Source organism: Argentina anserina, chromosome 5 (assembly GCF_933775445.1).
Source record: "Argentina anserina chromosome 5, drPotAnse1.1, whole genome shotgun sequence".
Classification (NCBI taxonomy): Eukaryota; Viridiplantae; Streptophyta; class Magnoliopsida; order Rosales; family Rosaceae; genus Argentina; species Argentina anserina.
In genome coordinates, this window is record NC_065876.1 from 5402272 (window position 1) to 5415512 (window position 13241).

At 36.4% G+C, this 13241-nt stretch overlaps 1 protein-coding gene across 1 annotated transcript; it reads right to left on the bottom strand.

The window, feature by feature from the left end:
* Positions 1–12768: 12768 nt before the first annotated feature.
* On the bottom strand, positions 12769–13164 carry LOC126795362 (uncharacterized). Its single transcript, XM_050522212.1, has one exon. It carries the CDS (start codon positions 13162–13164, stop codon positions 12769–12771), a length of 396 nt encoding a protein of 131 aa, XP_050378169.1.
* Between the last annotated feature and the right edge of the window lie 77 nt (positions 13165–13241).

Sequence of the window (13241 nt, forward strand, 5' to 3'; positions counted from 1 at the left end):
AATTACTGATTAGATGTCTGGATAGTGGATACAAATATAGTAAACTAATGATTCACGTAAGTTTGTACGCAAATCAAATAAGTATGAATATCAGCTAAAAGGAATAACGAGAAATCGAATTCAAAATTAAATATACTTGTAATTGACACCATGTTTGTGAATTGTCTTATTTCTGTACAAAAAAAATGGTAGAATAGTGAGTCTATCACTTCGGGTCCGGAGAGCCGATACGGCATATGCCCTTTTTATGAGGTATTTTTCACATGCAGATGATCGAATTAGTGACTTCCTATTACCAGAAGTATCACATCAGCATTCGCCCAACATGCAGATGCAACCTGAATTACCACTACACCCAACATGATAGAACTGTGAACTGTGAATTGTTTTCGATTGACAATTTTTGTTTTTCCCCATTTGATTTTTGATTGTTTGAACTGTCATATACTGAAGTCTTGAACTCCCTGTCATTTCGGATGGATGGTATGATCGAGTTCTTTAAGTTGGTTTGAATAAATTTATGGCTCTCGCCACTAAGTATAGGATTAAACTCATTCAAGTTCTTTTTATGGAGAAGTTTAGAGGCCATATATTAACCACCCTCCACCAAAAACATTGTTCTCTTCGAAGGAGTTTTTGTTTAAAACCCCTGCTGAATTATAAAATAGGTGTTTGTTACATTTTATTCAATCTTGCACAGCTGCATGCTCATTTATTTTCCATTAACATTTAGGTAAGCCGGTAGAGTAGGTTTGGCTCTTTAAGATGATGAAGAACTATTTAAGGCAGACCTATAATTTGCACTTCTAACTTCTTTTTAAATTTGAATTATTAATGCCTAGTCACATTTCACATCTTTGGCTAAGGAGAGTGACATGTACTATGACACCGAATGTAGTGTGAAAAATCATAGAGCACACGCATGGAATTCCTGTTTGAGTGTTTATTCTTATTTTTTTGAAGGAAAATAGTAGAAAGTAGACTAAACCAAGCTTACTATTTGTTCAACTATCAATCAATTGAGTGTTTGTTATATTTCCTTGGAGATTATGAGATTTTATGTCCCCTAAAATTAGCATCGGCAACTGCATGTGAGTTGAGAGCACGGATTATTAACATAGAAAGAAGATTGGCATTGTTAATACTAAATAATTAAGTACGACAAGGACTAATTAGTACTCTAGCCATGCGTGACACAGTTTCACAAATTTAAGGCGATGATGCATCATTCTACACAAACAGATGGGATGTCACTTTTTGAATAGTTTTGAGATTCATTTGGCATAAGTTAGCTGGATGTAGATGTTGTAAAATTCGTATAAGTATTAGTATATGATCGACAAAGTCCCCCTCACCTGATAGAACACTAATTCATTTTGCATAAATGAGGTGTATGCAAATGTAGTGAAAGTTGTATACGTCTTTAGTAATACGATGGACAAAGTCGCCCTTACCTAATAGAACACTGAAATATTGAAATTCATAAAACAGTAACTAGTCTAACTACATTATCATGTCATGCCTATTAAAATTTTTACCATATACTTAATATTTCAGTAAGTTTATCGGATCAAATATGTGGGAATAATTTTTTTTCTCTAATTAATAGGCGATGTATCACACATGTTATTTTTTTTTACTTTTGAGAGGATAATGCACTTAATATTCCGTGACATAATTATGTGATGTAATTTGCGCACTTCAAGGACAAGCAATGCTAGAAATTCTTGAGAACCATATGAAATCCGTTATTCCCCCAAATTGATTTGAGCAGAAAATCCCTCGTGACAAACGCACATGGCATATGCCATAAAATCAAACTCAACAAGGTCCCACTAGGCCCAACCTATACCCTACATTTCCTTCCTTCAATTATAGAAACTCTCTCAACCAACAATAACCAACAGCAGCTTGTCGAATAAAATACAATAACCAACACCAATCACCCTGCTGACATGGCACAATGGCTACCTCACCTGATGCCACTTGGCAGCGTCACACCACATGACTAGAGCAATGACCAATTGGCATCCACGCTGACTTGGCCAGTGGCCACACTAAAACTCACCTCTAGACCGACGATTTTTATTCCCCCTTGACGATACGGTTATTCGATTCCACAGATCAATACAGCCAGGTAAGGATTTGAGAACTTACCAGGGACGTCGGTTCCGGCGAATGGTGGGGTTTTTGGTCGCTTTTTGGTTTGGGCACAATATTAGGGCACCCGTCCTTGTTGAGCAGTTGGCCGGGTAGCCATGTTGGCTTGGTACTATACTTGGGATTGAGAGTGGCGGGTGATTGAAAACTACTTGGCAACTTAAGCACATTACGTGGTGGCGATTTGTGCTGCCATTTGGTATATCATATATGGTTTGAACCAATGGCTTGGCTTATCTGCACATGCTGCACTTTGTTATTTCAACATCAAGCAAGATTTTGTTCTTACATCCTTGATTGGATTTAGCCCAATTACTTGCTTAATCTATGGAATTCTTTTCCCATACATTCCCTTGTCCGTCGATTGTTCGTTGATTCTTCTCCGTATTATTTCTTTCGATGATGTTAGAGTTTCGTTAAGACTACAATGTTTTATTAATCATGCTTGATCGCGATTAATCAAATATAAAATATCCGCATTTACAGGCGAATGATAAGTAGAACATCGTTTTACTTCAAATCAGGTCAAAAATTCTGGTATTTATAATCTAGTCAAGTTTTTTGCATGCACTCTTTCATACGATGTGTGCACAGCCGGCATATTATGTGCAAGAATAAGACTTGAATATCATCTTGATGAGGAAGAGAAAAGTGAAATGGTTGTTGATTGGAAAATGGTTGAATGAGCTAATGGGAAGAAAAGGTGAATCTCATTCATCATCAAAAAAAGAAGAACAAAGCAAGGAAATCCTACAAGATTGGATGGAGTGGACCAAGATGGACACCACTCACCAAGCTTGATATACGTTTGAAACACCAACACTCAATTATTAGTGCTGTCGATCCAGTTCTGAACACTTCAAACTAATAGAGGCAAAAGCGTACCATGTTCCAGTGGGGCTATATATGGTGGTCTTATTTCAGGCATTGAATTTGATGTAAGTTTTTGATGGAGCTTCCCATCCTGCAAAAATAGATTATGACATGAAAGCGGCACCCCAACAGGTCCAGTTATTGAGCAATTGAACCAAACCTTGACAACTTATTAGGCCGAATACGCTTAGTGGGATAACACACAGATGAACTTATCCATATGAACACCCGGAAGTCCGGAACACCATCATCGTGTTATGCAAAATTATTAATCTTTGAATTCGGTCACAAAAACATAATTTAGTGATAGATACTTTTAATCTGTAACGTAACTGAAGTCTCTACTTGTGCAGTAGACTCCTAGAGCAATGTGGCAAAGAATAAAGACAACTACATTTTACAGTAAATCAGTAAAAAAAGAATGAAAATCTGGGATCTTTCACTAATCAATCATCACAGCATAACAAGAGCTTAATCATATAGTCATGTGGCATGGAATCGATACTGGTGAGTTTAGTTTTCCGGTCTTCCCCCATATGCTACAAGCTAAAACCTAATGATATCAGATCTCGCTACTTATGTCAAGGCATAATTACCTCTCACTTTAATCAGTAGTGTTGGGCATGACTCCTTTGATAAATGTCAAACCTTCATCCTGTTCACATGATTACAACCACTGCTAGTTTGTACCTGTGTTTCTCTTTCGGGTTAGTCTTCTAGATGTTCTACTTTTCACCATTTTTCATTTTCCCCGTTCTCACATTGGCTAGCTTAGCAGAAACAGTTATGGAATCTCAGCAAAGATAAAACCACCTACAGATTAAATAGATGACCCACTGATTACTAATTGGTCAGAAATGGAGCTAGCTAGTTGCAGGCTTAACTAACACTAATAATCTATCGGTTTCAAAAGTGATCAAGTATCAATTTTTTTCCTGGACTTGCCTGGAGGAATAGTTTGAAGTTGTCTGGTCCGGGGCTTTGGAGGCTCTTCTTTGTTAGGAAGTATTTGGAAGCAGCTTAGTGAATACTATGTATTCTTTTCTTGCCAGTTTATATGTCAATTGATTCGGGCCAAGTTGTTTGTCAATCTTTTTGGCCTGGATTGGAGTTATAGATAGAAGACCAAGAGGTACATTCCTAATCCCTAGCAATCCTCTTTTTGCGAATCTGCTTTCCTGTCCATATGTACAACAAAATCTGGAACAACATATAAGGGGTGGCTGTGATTGACACAACTATTGCAAACACGCAATTTTCAGAAGGCTAATTCAATAGGAATCAACGAGTTCTAAAACAAGCTATGAGCTTACAATACTTCAGAAATTTATTACAAGACTGGGGAGAAGAACAGATATGACTGTATAGATAGATAGTTTAGTAAAGAACTGATACGTGAGGTAGCAGATGGAAACTCAACTTTACAAATAAATCACTCTCACTAGTACCGTACCGTATGCACCGTACCGTCTACCATATGCACACAAACATCTACCATATGCACCGTACCGTCTAATATATTAATGTATTGTAACATTGTAAAGCTCTAAAATGGTATGTTCTATTTCAAATTTCATTCATTCTTGATCATGCAATTCAACCAATTACTTTTAACTCAAACTCGCATAGACATAAATCACATAATATAAGAAAAGATAGCTCTACCAAGAAAAGAGCGGAAGTATCTAATGAGGACATTTGAAATATTGCATCTATTGTAGTATTGTTAATATGTATAGTTTCTTCGACTACTTCAGTTATAAAATATGTATGGCGAGCCTAATCATCTTATATTTGAAGTGTTTTGCTTCTCAGTAATCGACCTATTGCAATCAGAAACTAGCTTACATCTTTCTAGCGCTAGTTCGATCATACCAAATTCAAGAGCTTCTCAAGTCCGAAATATTGCCCGAAGCTGGGGGAGCTCAACGGCAAACTCTACTGCATCAACAACCAACCCTTTCCGATTGATCATCATCGGTTTCGCTGGTTTGAGGTTTTAGATCCTGAAAATGAAGACCCCAAAGGGCGCCCTCTGGAACCGCCTCCCTGTATCCGAACACGTATCAATCCAGTGCCTCATATTTGGAGGGGAGCAACCAAATCATAAGTTGGGAGCGTCAGCATACTGGAGTGTTTTGCTTTGATGCCACCAAGCCTGAAAATGGATGGACGGAGTCGTCTTTCAGTTTGGGTAACACCCTTCCCTTTCTTGAGTATTCTAGGCCTCCTATCTTCATCCCCAACCATCATCCCAAGCTTGATCCTATCAATGCACCTCTCCTTGTTAACGCCTATTTCATGTCACACAATTGTGGTTCTTTCCAACGTATCGAGGCCAATCCTTTTCAGCTGCCAGACTTGTGTTATGAATATAATGATTCCACATCATGTTATGAATTTGACGGCGAACCACCCGTCTCTACTGATTTTGAATTTGTCCATCTCGGAGCTCAAAAAAGGTCTGCCTTGTTTTAAACAGATTTTCCCCTCATGATCATGAACACGTTCAACGTAGAAACACAGGGATTCTTCTTCTCGTAACATTTGAATATGACATTATTACTACTGTCAAGGACTCCAAATTCACTGTAGAGTTAAAAACCCGATTGCTCGGCACCTGCCGCTTCCGATACCATTCCAGGCAGATGCGTAAACCAGATTGTACCAAGACCAAGGATCTATATTTGACTGGTGCATTTATGCTCTAACGATTAATTTGTAAGTTTTGTTTATTAGTACTAGTCACTACAATTTCGTTACATTCCCAATATCACTTATTTGCATGTTCTTCTTCAATATAAAACTGTACGTACTGAATAGGATCTATGACTTTGTTTTTTTTGTGTGTCAACATCTACTGGAAATTGCTAATTGGATCGACTTCAATTGACTTGTGTGGTTTGAGGATGGAAAATGTGTATATGTTTGTACGCATGCAGATATAACGCACGAGTTTAGTCTTACACCTGAATTATGAATCTGTTGTGAATCAGAGCTGGATTTGATCAGTAAAGAAGACTGTCCAACATCTCAAGCTTGAACACATTTGATTAGTGAAGTAACGACACTAAGACTCTAAGAGTTAGTAGTTCGTTTCAAGGAGTTACTAGACATCACTAATTTATAATTGGGATTGTCTCCTAAAAAAAATTGGGATTTTTAATTTTCTACTGCGGGTAACTTAGGGTCAGTAAGTAAAAATATATATAGCCTTCGCTATCCTCTAACAAAACCCCTGGTGAGGGTCTAGTAAGAATTTGAAAATTTACCTGGTGAAGGTTTTCGTTCTCTAAAATTTATTATAAAGAGTTAATGGGGGTTCAATCATTTGTTCACTTAAAAGTGATCAAAGTTTGTGAAAGTGAAACAGTGGTTGAGACTTGAGAGACTCTTCAAACTTCTTTAACAACCAACATGATTATGTAGTACAAGAGTGTTGGTAACTTGGTTGATTACATTTGCACTTTTTACCAAAATTTCTCCTTAAATATATTTGTCTCAATTTCTTGTTTACAACACTCTCATCTAATTTGTTTATATTGGTCGTCATTGTATGTCTAACACGAACATCGGCCATATGCCACATTTTATTAACCATATGTCACGCGACACTTTTAACCGGTGGCGGGTCTTGAATCATCCAAGCTAATTAATTAAGTATGCATAATTTGTTTTTCTTTATAATATATATGAATTATATTGGATTGAAATGGAGTGTGATGTAGAATTCGATTAGATTGGAATGAGATATAGCTTGGATGAGTTTAGATTATGATATAGCTTGGTTGATTACATTTGCACTTTTTACCAAAATTTCTCCTTAAATATATTTGTCTCCATTTCTTGTTTACAACACTCTCATCTAATTTCTTTATATTGGTCGTCATTGTATGTCCAACACGAACATCGGCCATATGCCACATTTTATTAACCATATGTCACGCAACACTTTTAACCGGTGGCGGGTCTTGAATCATCCAAGCTAATTAATTAACTATGCATAATTTTTTTTCTTTATAATATATATGAATTATCTCGGATTGAAATGGAGTATGATGTAGAATTTGATTAGATTGGAATGAGATATAGCTTGGATGAGATTAGATTATGATAGTGCACAACTTTTCTTTAATCTGAATAGTACTTTCATGCAAAGTCCATAGAGGCAAAGGGAAACTACAAGAAAAAAGCTGGAAACCAGTAAAACAAACTTTACAGCATAAAAAGAAACAAGCACTAATGGAATAGTGTACAACTTATGCGCAAAATATAAGTTGCACATAATTTTTAACACACTCAATCCAAAAAGATTTGAATAACCTCTCTCATTGACATAATACTGTACTCAGACCTTTAATCACCAAACTCATCAAATTTTATAATTCAAGGACTCCAAATGGTCAACAACATTTTATCTGCTTAGTTGAGTAAAACACATATTACCTGAACAGTTAAGCTCCAAACATAAATAATAGAGGAATGTTAAAATCTCCTAATTACACGGTCATGTTATCTAAGTTGTCTGTCTTTTAACATATCGTTCTTCAAAACGCATGCACGGTTGAAGTTCTCCACACTAAGGCACACCAATCTTAAGATGTGAACAAGATTAAGGATTGTCTTACTCCTATTAATTTGATGATAACGCGGTGACGATTTTGAGTACAGCTTTTGAAGTAGCGAGTTTGTAGGTTGATTGATATGTTCAACAACATTTTGGATAACCATAAGGTGACATGATATATATTTTTTCATCTGATTTGTCTTTACTCCATCTTAAATCTCATTTAATGCATCAACAGTAAGAGGATTGATAAACATTAACATGTCCAGTGAGTATATCGTAAATCCCAATCAGTTGTTATCCATATATGTAAATTATTGTACGCACGTCTCCATGAAAAACATTCAAGTTCACTGAGGTGAACATATTTCCACTAGTTAAATTTCAACCACAAATAATTGAGATATGATTCTCCATCTAAATAATGGAACAATGAATGTCTTATGTGATCCTCTACACATTCTCTGATAACAAATGAAAAGAAAAGTACATGAAAACTTATATGAATCTTGATTTTTCATAAAAATTTAATTGATCATATAGTAAGACAACTCATCATTCCTTAATCAACTTCATTCTAGATATGCGATCATATATGAAGCAGTTGCTAATCTTCAATCCACTCTGATTGTTAGACAAAAGAAACAGCTGCTTGAGCTTGTTCACACCGGTGTCAATCAACCGTTGTTCATCGGTGCATACTATCAACTCAGAAATCATATTTGAGAATAAAAGATTACTGGAGAACATATCAAAAGATAATTGAGTACTTATGATTTTTTTTTTGTAATTTGGTTTGCTTATAGGAGCACACAAACTCCTTTAAGCATCCTTTCTACACTAGCTACAATGAAACTCAAATTTTCATTATGGGAAGACGTAGAGGTTGTCCTTCCACACCGTGTGTATAAAGATGTAGCAAAAGACATCTTACACATTGCTTCATTTCGGTTAAAGAACAACATGATCAAGAGATGCGTGTGCAATAATCTTTTATTCTCCGATATGGTTGCTGACATAATGACATGTACATATAGACAACAATTGATTAACACTATTGCGGACCAGCTTAGGCAACTGTTTTCTTTGTCAAACAATCGGAGTGGACGGAAGATGAGCAATTGCTTCATACATGATCTCAGATTTAGAGTGATGCAGATTATGGGCTGATAAGTTTTCTTATTATAAGATCAATTAAATTTTCCATGAATAATCAACAATCATATCAGTTTTCTTATTTTTTTTAACAATTATATTTGTTATTAGAAGACGTTTATAGATGATCTCTTAAGACATCTATTATTCTATTCCCTAGATGCGAGAACGTCATTGATTTATGGTAGTACTTAGAATTACCGTAACTTCACAAGTGAGGACATCCTAATCTCATTGAACTTGAATAAAGCATGGCAACTTGCATGCGATATGTGCTTAACGATGTGGCTAAAAACCGATTGAGATATGTGATATATCCTCTGGATAATATGAGATTCATCAATCCTTATATGATTGATGAGTTGAACGAGATATGGGATGAAGTAAAGTTAGATTGGAAGAATAAGGGGAACAGTACGCCACTTTCTTGTTTTCCAGCATGTCGTCGAACACATCAATCAATGTTCAAACCCGCTAATCAAAATGCCCCAAAAAACCCTCCACGTCATCGTCATTGGATTCCGAGGAGTGAAAAAATCCTTAACCTCCATCATATCGTTGGATTTGTCTGTCTTGATGTGCATGACTTTAATGTTGCATGCAAATTGATTTCATAGAAGATCAACCTTTAATATTGATAACCTAACCATGTAGTTAGGAGATTTGGACATTCTCTAATTCATTTAGTTTTTATGTTTGGAGTTTAACTGTTTAGGTTTATATTATTTTGTTCTTTAGTTAATTAAGCAGATAAAAAAGAAGTTGACCATTTAGAATCCATGAATTATAAAAATTAGATGAGTTGGGTGATTTAAGGTCTTAGCAAAGTATTATGCACTGATGTATTCAAATCTTTTTGGGATGAAGTGCATGAAATTAAGATGATGAGTAACTTATATTTTGCGCATAAGTTGTGTGCACTATTTCTTTAGTTCTTGTTTATGTTTTTTTTTATAACTTTTTAGGGGCTTCTTGCTTTTGTTTATGATGTAAAGTTTGTTATGTTGGTTCCCATCATTTTTCTTATAGTTTGTCTTTGCCCCTGTGGCCTCTTAATGAAAGTACTATTCAGATAAAAAAAAAGAAAACAAATTGTGCACTATTGGATTATAATGGTATATCTGATTCCAATCTAGTCGAATCCTACATCTCACTCCACTCCAATCCAAGATAATTCATATATATTATAGTGAAAACAAATTGTGCACGATCAATCAATTAGCCTAGAGACGATTATCGGATCTCATCTGCCACTGGTTAAAGGTGTCACGTGACATATGGTTGATAAAATGTGACATATGGTGTTTGTATTGGCCATACAATGACGACCAATATAGACAAATTAGATAAAAGTGTTGTATACAAGAAATTGATACAAATACATTTAAAGAGAAGTTTGCGTAAAAAGTGAAAACTAATGACCAAATTACCAACACTCTTGTTGGTTGCTAAAGAAGTTTGAACTTTGATGAGTCTCTCAAGTCTCGACCGTTGTTTCACTTTCAAGTGAAGAAATTATTAAACTCAATATCTCATTATAATAAATTTTAGAGAACTAAGATTCTCACCGGAAATTTTGAATCCTCACTAGACACTCACCGAAGGTTTTATCAGGGGATAGCGAAGGCTATACTATTATAATATATATATCAGTCCCTATCTAGAGTGAAGCTTCACTTTGAAATTTCAGAGTGAATTCCAATTTTGGCACACTTTTCGGTCAAATTTTTTCACCATAAGCGATTCAATATTTAGGTATGCTATTCAAGATTATCTATACAAAATTTCATCTAATTCGAACATCGTTAAAATATTGAATTAAAACTGTTTAACATGAACCGTTCGTGTAAATCTTAATTTTGAAAGCTCAAACCATTGTTAAATTGGATGAAACTTTATAGAGATAATCTTGAATAACATATCTAAATATTGAATCGCTTATGGTGAAAAAATTTGACCGAAAAATGTGCCAAAATTAGAACTTTACTCTGTAATTTCAGAGTGAAGCTTCATTTTGGATAAAGTGAATCACTAACCCTAAGTTACCTGCAATAGAAAATTATGAACCTCAATCATACATAGTGATGTCTAGTAACTCCTCAAAACGAACTGCTAACTCACTCTTAGTGCCGTTACTAAACCCCGCATTGCCTAACTATCGTCAAACTTTGATCACCAGAATCTGATTGCCATATTTTTTTTGTCACCGGATTCCCATTGGATTTTTTTATAATGTCACTAGACTTTGCCGGAACTATACCAGGATATTACTTGCCCCGTTAACCACTAATAGTAAGGCCATTGAGAAGTTTAAAGTGCTCCAAATCTTTGTTTTGGTTTGGATTAAGCTCGATTCCAGGCATTGGGAAGTTCAAAGAGTGTTGGCCATCGTCAAATGCATCTCTGCCTCCTCATCGTCGGCATTGTTGCCGCTTCTTTTTCAAACTCCTCGTCATCGCTCCATGTTGGGTTTATGGAGGTCGTTTTCGTTGACATTGGAAGGGGTTGGTCATCGCCTCTTCGGGGTCGATTTTGGGATTCAGGTTTTCAGAGTCCGTCATGGGAGAAATAAGTGAGTTTTGGTTGGGAGAGGGGTTAGGGTAGGGGCATAAACCCTACCTGTGAGAAAGCTACAGGCTAAGAAATGAAGACGAAGAAGACAATACATCTTTGTAACATGGTTTACATGATTATTGCTCAGTTTTGGATTTGGGTGAGGTTCGGCATATTGAAGTTGGATCGGGTCCTAGATAGAAAATCAGGTAGAAATTCAAAACCTCTGATTCCAAAACTGATCTCTAGTCCAGAAGAGCTAGGCTAGACACACACTGAACAAACATCTGATGTAACAAGAGAAGTTAAAATTTCTATACGCAATCAGCTCGATAGTTCTTCTTTCATATTGCCAGACAGGGTAAAAATGAAACACCTGCGATTACCCTAGGTAATGAGGTGAAGTGACAACAGGTGTAAGACTAAGATTTATCTAATTCACCACTTAGGTAAGATTCAGCTTTACTTACACCCAAAGAAGTCATAAACAACTACTTGATCATAGCACCTTAATTACGCTCAGTTGTCTCATTGCAGAATGCCTAGCAACTTTACTTACACCCAAAGAAGTCATATACAACTACTTGATCATAGCACCTTAATTACGCTCAGTTGTCTCATTGCAGAATGCCTAGCAATACCTACCATAATGAGTGTCTAATAATTTACTGTAATGAACCATCTCAACGCAGAACCAGGCATGAAGAAAACATTTTAGTTCAGTGAATCAGAAGATTACAAAGCACATAGCATATGTTCTTCCAGGGTACTCTAAAGGAATTAGATCATCTGAAGAAGTAAGCAAAAAGAACGAAATTGATGTCTCAATGAACTGTATGTGGACATAAGTTCGTCAATGCCCAATTAACCAAAGCCAAATTTAACCACTGATTCAAAAAGAAAACAGTAACAGAAATTTTCAGCCAAAAGTGATTATAGAAAAGAATTGCAAGGAACTCCATCCGCTACCATTAGTATACAATCGAAGAATCATAAAGACTTGAAACAAGAGCTAGCTTGTTGTGCCAACCAAATCAGATTAAAGTAAAGGCAATTGCGGGCATATGCTCAATCTACAATCCAGCATTCTACCTATCGTTCATATAATAACGCGCTATTTCAACCATAGTACACTAACCATCACTTCTGTATAATCGCATTATAGACTACAATGCAACCATTACTTCTGTATACACACATTACGGACAATAATGCAATCCGATAAAATGGTATCAACTTCAATTAATAGAACGAGATTGGTTAATCCACAGATGTAATGAGCCTCATTTCTAAACTCCAACAACTCTCATGCTTTATATAACCCAAAATCAAAATGCATCATTCTTCTCAAAGTAGTAAAACTCGAACAATGAAACTAAAGAGTACAGAACCTTCAGAGAGAGAGAGAGAGAGAGAGAGAGAGAGAGAGCTCAAGAATCTAACACTAAAAAGCTTCAAGCTCACGTCTTGCGACGAAGACTCTTCCTCAGCTTCCTCAACTTATGCTTGTTCATCTTCCTCTTCCTCTTCTTCTTCACACTGTCCGCCCAAATCATCGTCCCCGCATCATCCTCCGACCCGACCCCATCGTCCTGACACAGCCCCCATTGACCCGACCCGATTTGAAGAACCGGGTCGAAGCAATACCCGAACGGAAAGCTCGGGAAAACCGGCAACGACAAGTCGAACTTGTCAGCACTAACAGAACCCAAACGAGGAAGGTGGGTAAGGGTGTAGTCAGATTTGGGAGGGCCCAGATGATTGTGATGGGTAATGGGGTAGGGTTTTGGTTTGGGAAAAAGATGGGTTCTTATCGAGCTTGGGTTTCTGGCGAGTCGCCGGACAAGGCTAGCCATTTTGGGTCTCACCCAGCTTCTCCAATTTGAAGAATCTTAAGCACAGTGCTAGGGGCCTTTAGCTGAAAAACTGAACC

What these genes read in the sequence shown, in the direction of transcription:
- LOC126795362 (XM_050522212.1), bottom strand. Translation starts at nt 13,164, where the DNA reads ATGGCTAGCCTTGTCCGGCGACTCGCCAGAAACCCAAGCTCGATAAGA.